At 39.0% G+C, this 22,565-nt stretch overlaps 2 protein-coding genes across 2 annotated transcripts; one reads left to right on the forward strand and one right to left on the reverse strand.

Annotated features, from left to right (window-relative positions):
• Positions 1–18,972, forward strand: LOC133531838 (uncharacterized). Its single transcript, XM_061870229.1, has 17 exons — positions 1–78; positions 4,694–4,777; positions 7,186–7,371; positions 7,629–7,745; positions 8,013–8,180; positions 8,729–8,932; positions 9,739–9,993; positions 13,523–13,585; positions 13,977–14,078; positions 14,366–14,436; positions 15,049–15,148; positions 15,975–16,085; positions 16,745–16,915; positions 17,133–17,227; positions 17,887–17,989; positions 18,408–18,516; positions 18,596–18,972. The coding sequence occupies exons 1-17, from the start codon at positions 70–72 to the stop codon at positions 18,712–18,714; spliced, it is 2,067 nt and encodes a 688-aa protein (XP_061726213.1). The 5' UTR covers positions 1–69; the 3' UTR covers positions 18,715–18,972.
• LOC133531962 (peritrophin-1-like) lies at positions 18,918–22,565 on the reverse strand. The gene is made up of 5 exons (XM_061870416.1): positions 22,412–22,565; positions 21,425–21,591; positions 20,995–21,171; positions 19,860–20,108; positions 18,918–19,016 (listed from the first exon to the last, which is right to left on the reverse strand). The coding sequence occupies exons 1-5, from the start codon at positions 22,428–22,430 to the stop codon at positions 18,981–18,983; spliced, it is 648 nt and encodes a 215-aa protein (XP_061726400.1). The 5' UTR covers positions 22,431–22,565; the 3' UTR covers positions 18,918–18,980.

The raw sequence follows: 22,565 nt of genomic DNA on the forward strand, positions 1-22,565 counted from the left end.
TATCGCATTTGTATTGCTATCGCTGCTATCGGTAGTTTGCAGCCGACTGCCGGAGACCGCGGACGCGTCATGGCCAAGGTAACTTACATTATTCACCCCCACAATTACGGGTTCATACCTATGTAGGTACTTTATGATTCTTCAAGAATTTTTTACAAGAAGATTGTTCATTTAAACTAGGTAACGTTTGGGTATCAAAGCCAAATAAGAATACCTATTTTGAAGCTATATAACACAGTTTGTGTCAGTTAAATGATCGTATAGTTTTAATTTTAATGACATTTTGTAAAAGTAAGCTAGAAAAATATTCCAAAAAAATCCTAGGTAAAACTTACATGAAAAATTATGAATGTAAACGCTTACCAATTCTAATATAAATGTATTTTTTATTAAACTTATACCAATGTTTACAAAATCAAGATAAATCAAATGGTTTCTTACCATTTCACTTGTTTTTTACCTGTCATGTTTGTATGTACTGCCTACTTACCTATTTACATATTTGTATTATTTTAGTGTTATAATTTCCTAAAGATTAGCTATTAGTGTAGACACTTAATTTTTAAATTACCCAAGTAAAAATACATCGTAGTTTTTCATTAACAAACTTTTCACTGGTCGTATCAATTCGCAAACTAAATTGCCTGATTCAAGATTCCATGGCGTGTTTATGTGAACGAGTCGCCGGTTCCGTATTTATAAATAGACTCATGCCGCGTCGTTGCTACTGTATTATTATTTATTCTGTGCTACTGTCAAACATTCGCTTCTGTGGGTGATCCTTGCTACCTATAATAATAATAATAAAATTGTTTATTGCACGCTACATAAAAAAATACAGAAATTGAGAAAAGATATAAATTATAGAACTTATTAGATCCAGATGGTCACCGGCCACTTACGAATGGGGCCTGATGACTCTGTACCCCTAGTGTAAATAAATTCGATTTTGAAACGTGACGTACGCGTTTGCGTTTAGTCTCATTTTGTATTGGATTTAGAAAGAGCGCGCCAAGCGGGACGTTTTGGAAACTCAAAATCCTATACAAAATAAGACTTAACGCAAACGCGTTCTTCACGTTATGATGTCGATAAAATTTACACTAGGGGTACTGATGAGTAGTTTTAAGATTCAAGAAATATCAGAACATTAACGATATTTTAAATTAAAAAAATATATGCATGTATGTAAACTCTTCATTGTCCATAAAGGACAGGTAAAGATACAATAAAAAAAATTGGCAATGTACAAAGGCGAACTTATCCCTATTAGGGATCTCTTCCAGTCAACCTAAAAAATAATAAAATAGTTATAGTGTTTAAATATCAAACATTGAATATTTTCTGCAGTTCGAGACAAAGTATTTATTTACATTTCAAATATTGTTAACGATGTTCTGTACCCCTAGTGTAAATTTAGTCGATAGCGAAACGTCTCATTTTGTATGGGTTTTTGAACAGCGCGCCAAGCGGGACGTTTTGGAAAGTCAAAAATCTCATACAAAATGACACTTAACGCAAACGCGTTCGTCACGTTTCGCTGTCGAAAATATTTACACTTGCAGGCCTGCAAGCTTGCAAGAGTCATCGGGCCCGACATCAGGTCCCGTTCGCAAGTGTGGATCTAATAACTTCTTATAGAGTTGGACCAAATTATACTCTGGCAAGCCAACTGTGTCTGTAGGAAAAGGCGCGAAATTCAAAATTTGTACGGGAGGTCGATCCTTCACGCCTATATTTTTTATGTGGAGCACGTCTTGAACATAAAATTACTAACTAACCGGCCGTACCCAGTGCATTTAATGATTTAACCGGCTAATGAACATTTAAACATAAGTAGAGTCAGACCAAGCTAAGTTGGCAACGATTTTAATAGCCCAGCATGTACAAGTGTTAAGATGATTACTATAACTAGCTTACTTATATCTAAAATAGGCCCTTGAGGCATTGTACCAAGGATGCTGGCGGCATTTCCTCGTTGTATCGCAATAGTGATACGTTGCGTTGTGCGAGGAAGCCGCCAGCTCTTCGGTCACCAGTTACGTCAACCAGACGTTTCGCGATTTCTCCAAAAAACTTGTGCGCGCTGGGACCCCATGGACCTAGAGTTTCAACGCCAAATGGTACAAAATGGTACTCTCTACCGAGGCTCTTATATTTATTACGTTTCAAAATTTCGGCGCTTTCCGCCGCTGCGCCCGCTTTTACCTTAGTCCGTTGGAGATGAGACCGTGCCAGTGTGTCTACGTAGGTAGCATCCCACACTAACATCCGTCCCAAGCTCCAAGGAACCAAGGACACCCCATCAGGCCTCTTGCCATCATCCCTGATAATGCCAGTCGGCTCAAGAAGAGCAGGCACATTGATGGTGGCAAGAGATCGACGGATTATGTCATTAAGCGACGCATGTCTTGAAAAACGACCTGCACTTTTTTGACAAGATAAATATTCATAGAAGTTTGACGTTTAAAATAACACTTCCACTGTCTGGGCTGTCAAAATCGCTGCTAACTTATCTTGGCCTGATTTTAACTAAGGTTAATGTTATCATGTTTCTGTAACTCTTGTAAACTTACATAATAAAATTATCTTTATATCTAAATATTTGTAGTAGTGTAAATAATTGTAAATATATGTATTTCTATATTTAGATATGAAGATAATTTTATTATTTAAGTTTACAATTTGTAGGTAAAGGCAAATCATTTTGGCCAATTATGGCAAACAACATTGGCATAATATTTACTTATCACGATTTTAGTATTCGACCAATCGTAAATAGTGACTGGTTAATTACTTTTCAAGAAACATTTAGTTAGTTGGAACTTATTTACTGCTCTCAGAAAGATAATTGAATACCTGTGGATTTACTTTTTTTTTTATAACCAACAGTATAAACTCCTGAGACCCAGCGTTCAATTCCACATATTCCACAATTTCAATTTATTTTTCATTTCTCACTCTGAAAGTGGGTCGTTGTTAGAACAACAAGTGCGCAGAAAATGGTACATTTCTGCACTGGAGTATTTTACTTTCCCAGTAAGTTTTTTCCTTTATATTACGATAAGCAATAAAAAATTGGTATTAAGTAGATTTATAGTACAGTGTTAAGGCCGTATTTAATTTATTTACCGTAAAATTTTAGCAATTTGTGTTCAGGGTGCGAGGCCAACATGCCAATCGTTTACGCTCCGTAGCAAACGAAACGAAACGTACTAATATGGAAGAGTAATGTAGATGTAGTGTAGGGACGCCCGGCCGGAAGCAGGCGGGCTGTCGATCGCGTGTTGCGTTCATTCAGCCCAGTTCCCTGAAGTTGGAGCTGCAGGTTACTGTCCCGGCGGCATTCCCATACCAATCTCCTCAAATCTTCTTGTTTTCCTGCAGAACAGAAGGACATCTTTAAGTGTGACGTCCTTTAGTTCGTTTTCTATTAGTGAGTCTCTACCGAATGTATTATATCGCAGTGCCGCGTACATGATACATTCTGCTAGTACATGAAAGCTAGTTTCCTCCTTACCACAGTGTGGACAGGACGCGTCTCTATTTATTTTCATTACCTTGAGATGTCTGTTGAGAGTGTTGTGACCAGTAATAATACCCGTTAAAATTCTTAGACTGGAAGAGTGATAGAGAGACAAAGGGTTTCGTTGTCATGGCGCAAGCGATTGCCACCTTGACTAGGCACCTAAAGGAGCGTTAAGGAGATTTGTAACTTGAATCTTAATTGACAGTTTGTCTATAAATTGCATTTGGCAATTCCTTAAATTCAACTACGCTGCACCGAATTTACTAGAATAATATTTGTTTCATATAAAGCTAAAATTAGCTGTGTGACTACTTAGACCATGGGCGTAGGCAGGTACAGGCAGAGAGGGGACATAGAGCTAAAATTTTCCATACAATGTATGCCTAAGCCTCCGGCGATGTGAACTTCCCCCCCCCCCCCCCCCTAGCTTAGCTTAGCTAGGCCCTTGTACTATACCACAGATTATATTATAAGTAGTTATTACGAAAACGATACTACTATACTACTTTACGTAACCTAAACCTAATACTTACGCTAGAAAAACTAAGTAGGTAGTATATTGTGTAGGTACTCCATCGAATTGTTCAGTCGAAAGCTGCATTGCTACATATTCAAAGTCAAAAATGACGACATTTACGACTATCGCGAACGTATTCTTTAGGTCAAAGAATTTGATTTCTGTTCCACTTATTCGTGTTTTCTCAGCGGCTTTCATATTGTTTGTACGAAGCGGCACAGAAATCAAATTCCTCCACAGTAAAAGTACATATTTATACATAGTAGTAATTTTGAAATAAATTAGTCTAAAGTCAGGTGTGTTAAGAGAAACATGCTTTATTTTGCTCGGGACAACATAAACAGTATCAGTCAACAGTATCATCTAAAAGTATCAGGACTCCTCCTGCCTACAAGTGTTCCTGTTGTCCGTTTTTTTTCCTTAACCACCTGACTTTATACCTAAATCTAATAAGACCACTATGGTACAGTCGGCATCAGATATTTCGGAGCTGACGAGGTGCTCAAAAATATCTGAACACGCACTCTAGCGCCTTGACAATAGAGGCGTGTTCAGATATTTGTGAGCATCTTGGCCGCTCCGATATATCTAATAGTGACTGTACCTGACTGTGGAACCTAACCACATGCTTCTCTTCTGTTTTTCAGGTCAACATTCCCTCGTTCACGCTCAACAATGGCATCCAAATGCCAGCTCTGGGTTACGGCACCTGGCTTGGAATTCGTGCGGAGGTAAGTACCCATGATGATAAAATGATGATCTCTGATAGACACGTTAACAAATATTTTGAGACCTAGGTAAAGTTCGCCTTAGCAAATTTTGCACCGATTTTGAACGTCATAACAGTTTTGAATGATTCACTGTTAGTTTCACTAGACTTAAATCGACCGGGATATAAACCGTGATTACCTTGTATATTGTTTTTGAGCTCCCGATATTTCGACGCAGTTACACGCATCTTGTTCACGGGTAACTGGAGATAGCGGGTGAGAGTCAAAGTTGTGTAGACCGCACTCGGTCTATCCTCATTCGTGCGCATGCATGTAACTGCGTCGAAATATCGGGAACTCAAAAACAATATACAAGGTAATCACGGTTTATATCCCGGTCGATTTAAGTCTAGATAAATGTCATATTTTCATAGAAATTTGCCATTAATGATGGCATTTCCACACTTTGTCATTGCAAAAGCCATGCAGAGATAGCTTGGTCCGACTTTATCACCTTGGATTATGACACATTATTTATTATTATTTATTATTTATTTCCAAAATAGTTGTACAGCATAACAGTATATATACTAAATCACTGCAAAACTACAAACAAACTGAAACAAAAATAGGTTAACTAATAATATTAAGTACAATTACTAATTAGGCATCGACAGTTTCTAGGCAGGTTACCACACTAAGCTATAACACTGGCTCATCCGCTATAAGAGTATAAGGTAGGGTAGGCGGGCCCAACGCGGGTAAGCTAACAACAACCGTCAATAATCTACGATTTTATTGTATTAAAGTAGCGAAAATGCAGTCATTAGTTAGGAAATTTATCGAATTTCAATTTAGAACATCGTTTTTTTAAATTTTTACTTAAAATCTTCACACAATCGAAGAAAAGCAAAGGGTCTGCTAAAACTCGCTTTGCCCAGACTTGGGCCTAAAGTGGGTTGGTGGTTTGGGAAAAACGGGTAGTGGTTGGGCAAAGCGGGTATTTTTAAAATTTTACTTATATACCTTATATGTAAAGTAAATATATAATCACAGAATTGTTGCATAAACAATGATAATCACTACCAAACGGTATCATAAAATGAGATTTAACGTCATTGAATGTCCCAATCTACTACCTTTTGAAATTTTGATTTCTTTGAGGTTTCGACGCGAATCTTTAACAATTTTAAGTTACTTTATTGTATTTTACCTACTTATATTTTTGACTACCAGTTTGGCCCAGTGGGTAGTGACCCTGCCTGCGAAGCCGATGGTCCCGGGTTCAAATCCTGGTAAGGGCATTTATTCGTGTGATGAGCATGGATATTTGTTCCTGAGTCATGGGTGTTTTCTATGTATTTAAGTATTTATTAATATTTATATATTATATATATCGTTGTCTAAGTACCCTCAACACAAGCCTTATTGAGCTTACTGTGGGACTTGGTCAATTTGTGTAATAATGTCTTAAAATATTTATTTATTATTTATTTATATTATTAATAACAGTCATATTATCAGCATTTCGACATATTTTAAAGATCTTACAATTAATTTAAATGTGTTGCTACATTACATATAAACTTAGTAAGGGTGGCTACCCACTTTGCCCTACCCGCTTTGCCTAAAACTACTTATTATGATTGACAAGATACACCTAACTTTGAAATATGGACACAGATGTAAATGCATTAAATAAATGTCATCTAAATGATAAATCTAGTTAAATCATACAGTTAACTAGTAATCTGCTAAGATATCCGACTAATCAGACAACACTTACCTTGATTTTTTAAACAAAAACACCACAAAACTTTAACGGCATACAGCCAGGCGTCTTCTGAATAGCGCGGATTGCTGGGACCTAATTAAAACTCGTTGGCGGTCGGTCTCTTAGGGTGCATGCATACATTCACAGTACTGTTACATACAACGATGTATAGGCGACTAACCGCTTTAGGTGGCCTACCCGCTTTTGGCCTGGTTACCCTAAGCCCGAAATCAAGATTTGGAACGTTTATTCGAATTTCTAACGGTTATTCGATTGTTTCAACCTCAAAAGAGGTCCGATCAGTACCCCTAGTGTAAATAAATTCGATTTCCAAACGTGACGTACGCGTTTGCGTTTAGTCTCATTTTGTATTGGATTTCGAAAGAGCGCGCCAAGCGGGACGTTTTGGAAACTCAAAATCCTATACAAAATGAGACTTAACGCAAACGCGTTCGTCACGTTATGATGTCGTTCAAAGTTACACTAGGGGTACAGATCAAATATGAACTTCAAGAGATACATAATAAACGCTGTCATGTGCAATAATAATGACTATAATGAGGCACGCGACGTTGCTAGGGGACTATAATACGTTCTGTATCACGACTGTATTTATCCAGGTTTCTAATATTACTAAGAATATGTGCTTTTCCAGGACGAAGAGTTCGACTACTCCGGCTGGGACAAGATGGTGGACTGCATCTCGTACGCCATCGACGTGGGCTACCGCCACATCGACACGGCGCACCTCTACAGGATCGAACCAGAGATCGGTCAGATCGTACAGAAGAAGATCAAAGATGGCGTTGTGAAGAGAGAGGACCTGTTCATCACCACCAAGGTAAGGTCAAGCTTGAGTTGAGCGTAAAATCTAATAGTATACACCAGAAGACAAATAATATAGTCGTTAAGTTTACTACTATTGAGAATATCAGATACCACAAAAACAATATACTCTTTCCACTCAGTTTCCGATTTGGTTAGCGGAACTACCTAAATCTCATTTATTTATTTAATCTTTATTGCACAAAAGAAAATGCAAACCAGTCAACCTTCGGCTGCATCCAATCTATTTAATTGTAAATCAACTGTGTGCAGGTGTGGCAGACGTACAGCCGCGAGGCTGACGTCGAGGTCTCTGTGCGTGGGTCTCTCCGTCGTCTAGGCCTCGACTACGTGGACCAAGTGCTTGTGCACTGGCCGCTTTCCTTCAATGTGAGTATAGTTAATCCGTTGGTAAGAGATCTGTTACGAATTATCTTAAAATTCACACGGCACCAAGCTGTTAACATTTGAAGGAGCAATCATTAAATGGGGTCGCCATTATAAACTCTATCCCCCAGTAAATTAAGACGATTAAAAATGTATATAACGGGTGGGCTGGCATATATTTCCGGCACCCACCCTATCAACAGCTGGCACCTTTTACATCATTCATAAAATCTTTCGGTGTGTATAACTAATAAGTTTATTTAAATTTAGGAAGAAGGCGTAGACCAAAACATCGACTACCTAGAGACCTGGCGGGGTTTCGAGACCGTCCTCAAGAAGGGTTTGACGCGCTCCATTGGCGTTTCAAACTTTAACGTTGAACAACTGAAGCGGCTTATCGCCAACAGCAACGTTAAACCAGTCACCAACCAAGTCGAGGTATGACCCCCATCATCATGAAAAGGGTCCCTCAGGTCCATATCTCCATACAAGATTTCTATTAAAATGCCGTACGTCTATTTTATCTCAATTGGATTAGATCAGCTGTGTCGGTTTAGACATTTTGATGCCGTTTGTAGACAAAATGCCCCACTGTCTTCCGGATCGTTCATCAGATTCGAAAGATTTCTGATCAATGGTGATTTTGGAGTCCTCGCAACTGTGGCACCTTAAGCAACTAATTAATTACTTGCTTGTTCATTAATCTGGCGCTGCAGACCACGACCTAGCGTTTTAGTGTGTTCATTTGATCAGATTTTTTTCTTGGGCATATGAGACCCAAAAAGAACAGCTCTCCTGAATCATATGTGTTTTATACGGGTACATAATTAAGATCACTCAAAATTTTAAGATTTCTATAATTTCTATTTCTGCAGCTCTTGCAACATTCGAGCTACATAAATAAAGATAGCCGACTTTTGATTATCTATGTTAGTAGCCCGCGATCACCCCTTGAAGTTATACCTACTTATTCTTACTCTCCTCAGCTCAACCTTGCCTTCGGCCAAAAGGAGCTCGTCGACTACTGCACCTCCCAAAACATCAGGGTCGTCGCCTGGGCGCCATTCGGAGCCATGATCGCCAGCCGTGCCGCCCCTGATGCCAAGGGACCTAAGATAGACGACCCAACACTCGTCGCTATTGCTAAGAAATACAACAAGACTGTCACACAAGTTGTCCTTAGATACTTGGTAAGCTTATAACCTCAAACCAATGTGCGTATACCAGCTAGCCTAAAGATTTATCAGGGCTCACCCCATCCAGAGGTAAAATACCATCTAGAGATCTATCTGGCCTCATCCCATCCAGGAGACCAGTATCCTCTCAAAAGTACAACAAGACTGCCACATAAGTTGTACTGAGATACCTGGTAAGCTCATCGTTAATCTGTACTTAGCCTGCAAATAAACATCAAACTCATGCATATATAAGCTGGAGATCTATCTGGGCTCACCCCATCCAGAAGATCAGTATCCTTCATACATAACATCAAGGTTGTCGCTTTGGAGCCAGCAGTTCTGCCCCTGACCCCTGATGCCAAGATACCTAAGACGGTCGATCCCACCGTCATCGTTATTGCTATGAAGTATAATAAGACGATACTTGGGAACTTCGTCAAATATGTCCCGTGTTTATCATGTCAAACCAATGAGCATATGGATAACGACTGTTCAGCATCACCTCATCGAAAGGTATCCTCCATAAAAAATACCTAAATCAGTCTAAACTGACATAACGTTTGAACCGTTTCCCTGATTTCTCCAGGATCCCATCGTCAGAACTTGACATGATAAACAATGGACCAATTATGAACAAAATCGAAAAGCGAACTTTTCAACTCTCTTCACCCACCCCCGAGAAATCGGAAAAGATACATAAAAGAAAACGAAGATTCCTAATAATGGAGAATTTCCCCCTATTGAGGATGGTCAAAAAATTAAATTACAGCAGTTAGCAGCAGTGCAGTTTAACTAAATACCACTCTTCTTCATTTCAGTACCAACACGGTATCATCACCATCCCAAAAACCGTCACCCCAAGCCGTGTCGTCGAAAACGCGTCCATCTTCGACTTCGAACTGTCGCAGTCGGAGATCGACACGCTGGCGAAGTTCGACGTCAACTACCGCTCGAACAGACCGACGTTCTGGCAGAACCACTCCAACTACCCCTTCGAGAAGTACGACGTTCCCCCCAGTGCGATCCCGAAGGCGCTGCTTACGTGGAAGAATGGGAAAAATCAAGATATCGATTAGGAACCTAGCCATCATGTATATTATCTGTATCTAGAAGGTCTTAAGGATACGTAAACAGTGTTATTTTTATGTTAAATATATTTGTTAATACAAAAGAAGTTTTACAACCCACACCTACGTCCTAAATACGAAAAAACATAATGTGACAAAAATACTATAGTAAACATTTTACCATACACAAGAGCCAAAGAGCTGCTTCATTTTAATTTTTCATTGATATTTGTTAGTTTGAAAATTAATGACGCCTTGCATCCCATGACTGGAGCAAAAAACCATATCTTTCATTGGTCAATAATACTGAAACCAATTGCAGTAGCTTTCATTAAATACATAGAAAACATAAAGGACGAAATGGACATTCAACTTTTAACGCATAAAGCGAAGCGGTAGAAATTTTACAGGTGTTGGTGAAATATCAAAAATACTCCAATCTTTCTCTTAAATGTCTCATGATTGGTGCCGTTAACATACACATCATCCTTTTAAAATTAAGGCTTCAGTCCAGTGGGATTAATTCGCAAGTATCCAGGTAATAGGAGCTTTAAATACGACTAAAATTGTACGGTTAGTATAAGACAGTGTACGGTGATGTTATCGGCTCCTGTAAATCGATATCTGGACTTTACAAGTAGCACGTGGACTACCGGCCTTTGACTCCAAAATGGTGGTTAAACGCGTTTCCAGATTAATTCTCCATTCACTGCACACTACCACATTAGTTTACTGTATAATAAGCTATCGATATAACACTTTGAACAATATTAATGAACAATAAACAAAGGAATTCATCACGAGGCGTAACTATCAAGATGGCGCTCGAACCGGGAGTCACCTAAGTACTGTAAGTAGTAACTTCACTAGATGACTTTATTACCACTTACTTATTATTTTTAGGTAGGTACAGTCAACCCATTAGAATACTAGGCCACTATAGAACCTTGTCGCTTTAACTACTAGATACTTGACACGCATCACTGAATAAGCACTGTCGTAGAAGTCATTATGGCATGGTTCTATAGTGGCCTAGGAATCAAATTGGTTGACTGTACTGTAAGTAAGGTAAACTGCTCAATTATTGGCCTCTATTTTTTTGTAGTCAGTCATGCTCCCTTTAAAACGAGATTCAAGATTGAAGGAATTACCGGAGGGTGGCTATAAGTATTAGTATTAGTTTACCCTAATATTTAGCTAAGTACATACAAAAGACGGTAGGTACAAAGAAAATGTCAATAACATCACTGAATACTTGAAATAAACTATATATTTACTTATAGCTATAAATAATGCGGTTTTGCCCTTAATAACTTAATCCTAAGAAAAACTTGCGCATAAATTATACCTATAGCCTTGAAAACTGCATACTTAACTCAAAACGACAGATTTCAATATAACACGTTAAGCTCTTACGTCCTTTTATAATTAGCAAGTTTAACATAATCTTATATCTTTATTAAGTAACTACTCTAGTGACCAAACCGGTAACTTATCAAACGAAGCAAAGATAAATTAGCATTGTACATGGACTTTAACTAGATGTAATAAAGTTCTGATTTCTTTAACTTAGTAAATGTTATGTTTGTTTCTGGACATCATATTGAGGAATTTCATTAGATACGTTCGGATATATACCACAATTACTATCTAATTTTAAATCATTAAATACATTAATATGTTAAATTTGAGAACATTTTTGACAAAAATGTTCTTTTAATTTTACTAGCCTTGAAATGCTTTTTTAGGGTTCCGTAGTCAACAGTCTGTCCGAGGCGTTGCTCCGTGGACGTTAGTGCTAGAAAGCTGAAATTTGGCATGGATATATAAATCAATAAAGCCGACAAAGTCGTGCAATAAAATCTAAAAATTTAATTTTTTTTAGGGTACCTCCCCTACACGTAAATTGGGGGTGAACATTTTTTTTTTTGCTTCAAACCTACAGTGTGGGATATCGTTGGAAAAGTCTTTCAAAACTAATAGGGGTCTTCAACAAACATTTCTTGATAAAGTGAATATATTCGGAGATAATTGCTCCAAAAGAAAAAAAATGTGTCCCCCCCCTCTAACTTTTGAACCATAAGTCCAAAAAATATGAAAAAAATCTTGGAAGTAGAGCTTAAGAAAGACATTAAATGAAAACTATAGCGGATATGAACAGTTTAGCTGTTTTTGAGTTATCGCAAAAAGTTTCTCATAGTAAAAAGACGTACACCCACAGTTCATCCCTTGGTTAACAATCTACCATACTTTAAGCTCCAGTTTAGCTTATTGTGACGGAAGAGTAACTACGGAACCCTACTCTGAGGGAACCCTAAGGTATGTTACTATACTATAGAATTAAAACGATTTATTTTCCCATAATATTTATTCAATATCCTCCTAAGGCCCAGCCATTCAAAGGAAAAATCCAAAATTTGCCACTGAAATTTAAATATAAGTAATGCAGGGAATAGAGTTGATTTTATTTTGTTTGAAAACTGAACGAAACAATCAAATGCAACTCTGTTCCAATTGAATATGATTACATTTCATCGTACTGAATAAGTCTTATAGGTAGGACCTTGGGCCTTACGACGTTAACATACATAATAGGTAGTATTACAAATCAGTCACACGCAGCCAAGCCTTCAATCGGTCCGTATTAGTTAACCATAATAACTTCTTCATCTTCAACTAAGCTAAGGTAGGTCGCTTTTTAGCTTTGAATCCTGGATAGCATTGGGATCGTTTGCCATAACTTCGTCGATAGCTTACCACCAGGCGTGCGAATCACGCAAGTACCATATCGATGTGGAAATAGTAGATTGTTAAAGCCATGCCGAGGTAAATCTCACTGCGTTCGAACGACAACAGTCCCAGGCTGAAATCATGCCTACATCCGAGTTAGACGCTTTATTTTTCTCTCTCTATTTCACTATATTTCGAATACGAGGAAAGTAATATGCATGTGTTTCTTAAAACATGACTAAGTATAATTTTGTATAGCATTTCTTGAGGGTAGTTTCAATTAACCATTTGGGTAAAAGTATCGTTATTTATGGGAGGGAGAGTTAAATATCAGAATGAAAATTGTGTAACAAATCCGTCTAAAACCAAATCCCAATAGCTTATCGTTAAAAAAAAGAAAAAAAAATCGTACTTGGAAAGTGAAAAGCTCTAGTGCAGAAACGTATCACTTTCTGCACACTTTTTAGAACTACAATGACCCTATTTTAGAGCATGAGAAATAAAAAGCATTTTGTACCTTGTCTTCACAACTGTACTGACCCGTTACTTTGTACACCTAGCCACTTGCACCATCCCTCTAACTCGGGGTTAACCGGTTAAACCGTTAACCCAGTGTTAAATCGTACTGGTAACCATGGTAACTCCAGGTTTAACCGGTTAACCCCGGGTTAGTGATTGGTGCAAAGCCCCTACTTGATTTAATTATAGCACATATCCGAACTTCACCACGCTACAACAACAAAAACTTAACCAAACATAAATAGTAGGAAACAGACACTGAGAATAAATGTTGTAAGATTATTAGTTGTGCTTCTGTATTCGAATAGCTATGTTGTTTTTAACGCTGGCTGGCTTGTTCGCTGTGGCGGTAAGTTTTACAATTACAATAAGTAGTACTTACCCCTAACATTTTATTTAATAGTCGAAAGTCGAAACGGCCTCTACAGTTCTGGCTCTGTACCCGAACACTATTGTTCCAAGCACGAGAAAGAGAGATAATTATAATTTTGGATAAACTGTGTATATTTCTAAAAGTTTAAATTTCAAATATAAGTAATAATGTAGGTACAATTTCATATAATCGCACTAATATAATAATTATTACAACATTTTTCATTTTATTTTTTTACGACTATCATAAAACTATTTCCAAACCAGCTATGTACCTTATTATATGGACCTGGTTATATTTTCTTAAGAATTGTTTAAGACAGAACCCAGTTACCCAGTCACTTGGCTATGTTTGTGTTGTTTTTCAGGTATGTGACGAGAAAGATGGCGGCAAAGCCCCCAGAATACCTCTGAACGATGGCAACTCCATGCCCGCTATGGGGCTCGGCACCTTCCTTGGTTTTGACGAGGTAAGATTTTTCCGACCGGTAGGTACCCAGTGCCAGTACCAGTATATTGTCATCTTATCTGTATTAACATAAGTATACCGCTTATTACAAGTGAAATTAATAAGTGTGTGAATAATGAAGTGATAGGTAAGGTACTCGTAAATTTTGTTCACGATAAGTTTTGCTAAGTGTTTTTACACCACTTTGACGTACATACGGCGTAGTACATACACTATGAACTTTTCGGCAAATAAATAAAAACTACAATAACGATTACCTATAATACCTATAACATTTGGTATTCGCAGAATGGACAGAAGGAAGCAAAAAGCCTGGAGGTGGAGAATGCCGTGTCATGGGCACTTGACGCCGGGTACAGGTAGGCAAAAACTATCATTCGATTTACAATATAGAAGTACAATTAGGGAACAATCGTCAGGTGACAAGCAAAACTCGCTAATTGTTCATAGCCTAGCCATAACGAACCAGACCAGTACTGAAATAAGGTTGATTTTGATTCAATCATTTTTTAGTAATTAAGTAGTGAGTTTTGCTTGTCACCTGACGAAATCAATTATGGAAAAATGGTTGTTAAAGACCTCTGTTCGTTTTGAAAGACATATCTAACGACAACTTATATTATAAAGTTGATACCAGAAAAAAAACATCCCTACTTAAGAGGGAAGAATAGTTTTGCGATGCTAACGAAATACGAAAAAACGGTACTTTTTCTATGAAATTCCATTTCGGGAGATCACGGTTTCCACTAACAAAATCTTTACAAATTATATATAGTATATTGTTTTATATAATATATAGTCTTTCTTAATTTTTTAATTGCCATCATAATGATAGATAGGTATCTACTAACACAAGATAACTAACCACGAAAGTGACATGACCCGTATTATATCGTCACACAATATTATCAGTTTAAATATTTCAAATCATTCTTAGATTGCAAACTAAATAAACTTGGTGTTCATTTTAGGATGTTAGATACAGCCTCGGCTTACAACAACGAAGTGCAGGTTGGGAGAGGCGTCCAGAACTCGACAGTTCCTAGGGAACATGTGTTCCTAGTTACGAAGGTAAAAGATATACGTATAGTAGCGGTCCATACAGGGCCAAACATGTCGGATCCCCGAGAGGCCTCTCCGAGGTCCTATTCAACATTAAGGGTTTGATAGGATTCCTCGAGGAGCTGGGCTGGCAAGCTGGCCCTAGCCCACCCCCACATGTCACGCAAAATAGACGCCAGTCGTCGAGTTGCGGAAAATCGCACGAATACAGTACAATAGCAAGCAAGCAAATAGTAGCGTCTGTCTGTACTCGATAAAAAAGTCCGATTTACTGCGAATGATGGTGATAGAATTTCCTTTTGTAGAGTTCGTCCTTTTGACACACAGGTGGATTAAAGAAAGTGAGCCGATCAAACTTATGATGCTAAATGTTGTCTTAAGGCGGGGTGTCCAAGGTGTAAAATTCAAGTTTAAAAATCGTATACCTAATATACATTCTACATTAAAATTTTGTTACGACAAACTTTAAACATCTATAGGGAGCGTGCATGAACTGTAGGAGGCAGCACAGGAGCCGTCAGATTTTTGGCGCGAGGCGTAAATGTGATGTTTTTTGTTCCGATGTAGCCCACAAGATGGCAGAACCTACTATGCACAAGAAAACACGTGACGTGTACATGTGCATGTTTATGGTTCCGATTCAGGCCACAAGATGGCAGACCCTCCAACGCGCACGGTCCCTATATATATCTTGTCATTCACGACGCGTGCTTTGACTTGCAACGTTAGGTTTGACAAATTTGCGCGTCATCCTGGATGACACGAACAGCTTCTTTATTTAAATTCTTTGCTATTTATATTTAGAACTACATATATGTATTTATTTATTATTCAGTTGGGCAGCAACGAGAAGAGAGACGTTGTGGGAGCACTGAGAAAGTCTCTGGAACGCCTCAACATGAGCTATGTGGATCTGTACTTGATTCACAACCCAGTATCTTTCACCGTGAGTTGAGTTCATTAATCAATTTATTTTAGTTATTGTAAAATGGAAGGAAATGAAGTGTGGTGTAGTTAGTTAAGTACTTCTACTGTAGATGTCACTACGCGCCTCCCTAAGGCGTGCAAATAAAGAAGTCAAGGAAATTACCAGGGTCAAGCATGCTTCGATAGCTCAGTTGTTTATTGCAAAGGACCAAATATAATGTCCGACAACTGGTAAAGAAAACTAGATAAATACTTTTACAGTACATATGGGGCTACTTTATAGCACTAGTGCGAGAAGTAGCATATTACGTTACTGTGTCGAACATTTAAAGGGCCATATGTACTGTAAAACGTTGTACGATACATGTGCGAATAGGTAATTCGCAACTCGTGTCGATTTAAAACACTCCCTTCGGTCGTGTTTTAATTTATCGCCACTCGTTTCGAATTTCCTATTTTTCGCACTTGTATATCGTAATGTACTATTATAAGGGTTACAATAAAATTTGTAAACCCAATTGCCCTAACATTTAAGAGTCCCGTAGGGTTAGCTCCTAAACAGAAATAGGTAAAATAACACTATTTTAACGGCTAGTACATAAACGATCAGCAAAAAAATACTAACCTAACCTAAAAACTAAACTTAACTCTTTTTTCTATTTTTAATGACTTTTCTAGCCGGACCACAAACAATACGAAGTTATAGACTACCTAGACACCTGGAGACAAATGGAGCAAACTAAGAAACTGGGGCTGGCGAAGTCCATCGGAATATCCAACTTCAACATCAGCCAGATGGACCGGTTGCTGGCCAACTGCGAGATCAAACCCTCGGTACTGCAAATCGAGGTATAAAATCTGTCATACCAGCCTGGAGAAAGCTTTTTCAACAAGTACCCTAGTACCAATAGTTTGGAAAACCATTTCTGTAGCAAGACGCAGCAAATAAAAAAAAAAAACATGTGTCAAATATACTCTACCCTTGCTCGGTATGTATATTCAAATGGTACAGCGACATCTAGTGATGATCCTTACGAACAATCCTTTAGTTTTTTTTTTATTGCAGGTGAATCTCAACCTCGCCCAGAACGATATCCTCCAATACTGCCAACGTCATAACATGGCCGTGATGGCTTACACGCCGTTTGGCAGCCTATTCAGGTAGGTTCCCCTCTTCCCGTCAATTTTTCCTTCGAATATTAGTTGTAGTATATTATATTTGTCATTTCTGTATATGTGTTACTGACATTAAACTCTCAAAACCTCTAAGGACTCTTTGGTGCAACTAAACTAACTTTAGGTACCATCGCCCACACTGTTAATTGTCCATCGGTGGACCTGCGTAGTGCTGCGTAGTGGTAGGCAGTAAAGGAAATACATAGCCCTCGAATAGTTTTTAAAATAGAAATATGTTTAGTCAGCTGCAGAGATAGTTAGTGATGTAAATCAGTTATCTCTGCAAGTAACTGTACATAACTACAGCTCGCGTCTAAAAGTAGGACCTGACACGCCGCTGCGGACTGAGCGGCAAGCCGTCGCCGCTGTCGTCCAAAACAGTCGCATTGAAGTCTATATATTTTTTGGTGCTGCTAGAAACCGGGCGCCGCGTGCGTCGCGAGCGGTGGTTCGCGCGAGACAATCAAAACGTATAGACTTGAATGAGACTGTTTTGGACGACAGCGGTGACGGCTCGCCGCGCCGCGCGCCGCGTGCGTCCAGTCCGTCGCCTAGCTGTTTTGTCGCGAGATCTAATCCGCTACTCTTAATGCTTGCTGTCTAAAATCGCCCCGTCTTATTATAACATATTACTTTTTATTCAGCGCTGACAACGGGCCACCGCCCCCACGCGCTAGTGACCCCACTCTCAAAGCGATTGCCACTAAATACAAAAAGAGTGTAGCGCAAATCGTGCTGAGGTATTTGGTAAGTGTTATTTTTAAAATAGGGCATTAATTCAAAAAAGTTTTAAGAGGTTAAAATTAAACCACATCGTCAGGAATAATCTCTTAAGAGATAGATATTTTGTTTTGATGTTCTTTAGTTTGGCTTTTTTTTGTCGGATCACCATAAATGAGCATAAAAGAATAGTAGGTAATAACCTGTACTCATAATACTCATATACATATATAGTTATGAAGGGAATATCTGAATGTTTTACAGATACTTCTCCGATACGGATACGGAAGGAATTATGAGTGTCATCATACTTTTATATAACTTATTAGCTTGTCTTGCGATATTTTTTCCTTTCATATATTTTCCATGGCTCCTAGAACTACTGAAACCAGTAGTTATGTTACTGTTCTTAATGAAGGGAATTTAATCAAATTTTTACTTGTAGGTGCAAACAGGTGTAGCGCCCATCCCGAAGTCAGTCAACAAGCCTAGGATTGAACAAAACATCGATATCTTCGACTTTACCCTGACGCCGGAAGAAATGCAGATCCTGAGTAAGTTCCCTCTTCCCTGCGCTTTACATTAATTCGCAAGGAACAGAGTTCCTTGTCCAACAACATGCTTCATTTCCAGGTGGTTTCAACAGGAACTACCGCACGGTCTGGCCGAGCTTCTGGCAGGACCACCCCTACTACCCCTTCGAACAGAAGGCGGTCCCTGACCCAGACTTGTTCAAGCCCAAGACAGAATAAAAGAGACCCCAAGAGAGTATAATAAGAAGAGTGCACCAAGTGCCCCCGAGGAGTATGCCAAGGGATAATGCTAAGGGATGTTTGTGGCATGATATATCTAGAAAAATAAATTGAACTATTATAATAATTACATACCCTTTCTACTCCATGATACCCTTTTATCTATTTTTAAAGTAGATGAATAGGAAATGAAAACAGTGTAATATTGTCATTTTGTATTTTTTCTTTATTTTGGAGATATTAAATTATTTGTAGAAACGCCTATTTTATTGGCACCCGGCTGATGCTGGCCAATCGCAAAACTGAAAGTAAGAAAATATGTTATTTAAGTAGGCCAGGGGGTAAATATTGAAAATCGCTAATAAATATCTACTGAACTAGAAGCACATTCTACTGTTTAAACAGTAAGCAAATGCCTTGATAAGAAGCGTTACCTACGAAAGCATGAACAACGGAGTAAGTAACTTGAATGAGCTTCTTAACCCTTTGACTGTCAAAGACGTCAACTGAAGCGCGCGAGTACAGCCAAATATCAACTTTCGTGCATCCCGACAAGGTTAACGATGTCACACCGCACGCGACAGGCGTGGAAGTCGTGGAATTCAAAGGGTTAAAAATTATATATTGAATATTTATTTATTTTTATTTATATATATATGTATGCATTATTTTATGGTTATTTTTCTATCTATGTATATTTGTATCAATGTGTATTCAAAACGTGCATTTCATTAATTTCAGTGATTGTACACTTTTGTTTGTGTTTGTCATTCATTCACCGTTACTTCTGTTTTACTCATTTCCTCAAAGGTTAACTGGAAGAGATCCCATACAGGGATAAGTTCGCCTTTGTTGTATTTAATTTACTCTGTAACTGTGTTTTTCGTGTTTTTATTTCTATGTACAATAAAGTATATACATACATACATACATAAATGGGGCATGGAGATCGGAGCACCGTCTTAATATGTAAGTAGACAAAATTATACGACGATATACTAAATAACACATCTAACAAATATGAAATATACATATATAATGTATTTTATTTTATTTTTATTTTATTTTATGTATGTAGCAGAAACCTGCCAGGTAGAATTACTGACCAGACTTCAACTAAAACTACCGATCGATTGTATGCTTACCGAGAGTTCAGAGTTCCATTGCAAACCAGCCGGGCAATCCATGGCTACTTGTACTCCACCATCGCAAATATTATACTTGCTGCAATCTTCATGCTTTGACAGATCTCCTTGTTGACAGCCTCCTACTTGTGATCCGCCATCTTCTTGGCCGCCATTTTGTTGATCGCCATCTTGAGACGACTCCGTTTGAGGTTTTTCTGATGACGCTTGTGAAATGTTGCAATTAGATTCGGTGGGCCATACGCATTCCTGAAACAAATTTTATTCATTATCGATGCAGTTCAGGGTCGCTTTATGTGTGCTTAGTATTTCGCGCCCATAAGGCACAATAAGCAGAAAAGTAAAGCTATTTGCTGTTAATTTGATACTTAAGGGTTATACACAATCACGAGGTTATAACGTTAACCTCTCTCTCAGGAGGCCCCTCTTTCCTACTGGGCACGTGCCCGGGGCCCCGAACCTCACGGGGGCCCCGAAAGATCGTAAACGTCGTTTTTTTTACAGTCCAACGGGGTTTTTAATAGGGCCCCCTATTCCTGAGTGCCCAAGGCCCCCGTGTGTATAAAGACGGCCTTCTCTCTCAGCGTTAAAATATAACTCTCAAGCATAGTTTAGGTCTCGCTATTTAATCTCAACACTTTTTAATCCACTATAAACGTATTATATGTCCCTAATCAAAAGCAGATCTCTACCTATCTGTCAACACTGTAACCGTGAGCCACAGCCACATTACTCACATGAACAGGACGTTACCATTATGTTACGAAGTTAAACGTTGCATTCCAACCCATCATTACAGTCGAATACATTGACGGTGCCGTACTGGCAAACGATGAACGTGCTGCTGGAGTCAGGGTGTGACCTATGGAGGAGGCTCCAGTCTGGACACAGCTCGGCATGGAGAGAGGTAGGGATATAAATATACCAGAAGTAGAGCGTTGAAATCCAACCCCTCGGGACAGTCGAACACATGGAGCGTGCCATATTGGCAAACGATGAACTTGCTGCAGAGTTAGGGTGCGGCCTTGGAAGGAGGCTCCAATCCGGGCACAGCTCGGGTCAGGTGTTATCAGGAGTCGGGAACTCCTGCTCTAGGTACAACACTCGAGAGATACTGATAGAAACATTCTCTTACCAGAAGTTCAGCGTTGAATTCTAACCCCGCCGGGCAATCGAACACGTGTACGGTGCCATATTGGCAAACGATGAACTTGCCGCAGGAGTCAGGGTGCGGCCTGGGGAGGAGGCTCCAATCCGGACAGAGCGCTGGGAGAGTGTTGTTGCAGCCGGCGAACACAGGGTTTTGGCATACCTGTAATACAAGAAAAAATCGATAAATAAATAAATATTCCCCGTTATTTATCGTATTTAATTTTTAAGTGTGTGCCACCAAAGTTTTGCAGCAAGGGGACTCCATTGATTGAGAATCCTACGAACTTATCAAGTGCATAGGGGCTGAAGTATGTGCCACCAGAGCAGGTTCGCAGCATCTGGACGCCATGGGCACAAATGTAGAACTTGGAACAGTCTCATTAAGGTATGAATGGGGATCTCTACCGACTTACCAAGTGCATAGGGCTGAAGTGTGTGCCATCAGGGCAGGTCTGCAACACCGGGACGCCGTGGGCACAAGTGTAGAACTTAGAACAGTCGGTCTCATGCGGGATGTTGAAGAATGGAGAGCCCTCTGGTGGGCATTCTGCGCCGAGTGCTGACGCGGCGAGGAGAGACACTGTAAAATAAAGATTGCTGTAAAGTTGGGTTATGTTAATGCCCCACGGGCAGAACCTTTACTTTAAGGACTTAACTAGTTTAGGTAAACAAGACCTAATGTCTAGTCCTACCCTACCTGAAGTCCCGCTTTTCTTCTATCTGATATCCGATACCGGATCGGACAGTGTGAAATGCTCTTATGTTTAAAAATAATTGATACCTATATCCAAAAGGAAAGCCATCACGTATTCGAACATTTTGAGAGTACGAAAGAGGCAAACTACAAATGAAAAAAAGGTTACCATTTTTGAGCTTCATAGCTCGACCACTTGAATATAACAAAACGTAAGTTAGCGGACTAAATAATAATAATAGCTCCTGTACTCGATGACCCTACGCTGGACCAGCGAGATGGCCACGCGATGGAATGGGCCACGTGTAAACGCTTACGTGCCATAGCTGGCCCACTACCTTTGATGTGCGGACGAAAACCGACACCGTGACCATCCCATCACCATCCCGCCGCGCCATAAGCCATCCGACACCACTTCCCTCTCTACACGCTGGCCCATCTTCCTAGACCAGTATGATGGCCCATCGTGTAGAGGAGCCATATAAGCTGTACCTAATCAGGGGGTACGATGGGTGATTATATCTTAGAAGATAGCGTAAAAAAATTACGCAATCACATATTATTTGTAATTGTATTGAATTGTATTATTTCAGAATTAAATATCTACTTCCTAGCTTCACTAGCCAAATCTAGGACTAAGGAACGGAACTCCGATGTTTGACTTACAAATCCAATACCTACGTGGATATAAAAAATATGTACTTACCAAGTAGCACTGAGTACATCTTGAATGATTATAAGTACGCAGTTATAGAAATTGCTTTCTTCCTGTTGCTATTTAAGCAAGTAGGTATTTTCACCACACACTGACGCTGGATTGTAATCAGTTCCCTATTTAAACAATGCACTATCTCCTTATC

The sequence above is a fragment of the Cydia pomonella genome, chromosome 26, assembly GCF_033807575.1.
Source record: "Cydia pomonella isolate Wapato2018A chromosome 26, ilCydPomo1, whole genome shotgun sequence".
NCBI classification, from domain to species: Eukaryota; Metazoa; Arthropoda; class Insecta; order Lepidoptera; family Tortricidae; genus Cydia; species Cydia pomonella.

Excerpts from the sequence above, each read along its gene's own strand:
- LOC133531962 (XM_061870416.1), bottom strand. Across the intron at positions 21,172-21,424 it reads ACTTCAGCCCTATGCACTTG|GTATGCCAAAACCCTGTGTT; the intron begins GTAAGTCGGTAG and ends CTTGTATTACAG. Across the intron at positions 20,109-20,994 it reads AATTCAACGCTGAACTTCTG|GAATGCGTATGGCCCACCGA; the intron begins GTAAGAGAATGT and ends AATTTGTTTCAG.
- LOC133531838 (XM_061870229.1), top strand. Across the intron at positions 4,778-7,185 it reads GGCTTGGAATTCGTGCGGAG|GACGAAGAGTTCGACTACTC; the intron begins GTAAGTACCCAT and ends GTGCTTTTCCAG. Across the intron at positions 14,079-14,365 it reads CCTTCCTTGGTTTTGACGAG|AATGGACAGAAGGAAGCAAA; the intron begins GTAAGATTTTTC and ends TGGTATTCGCAG.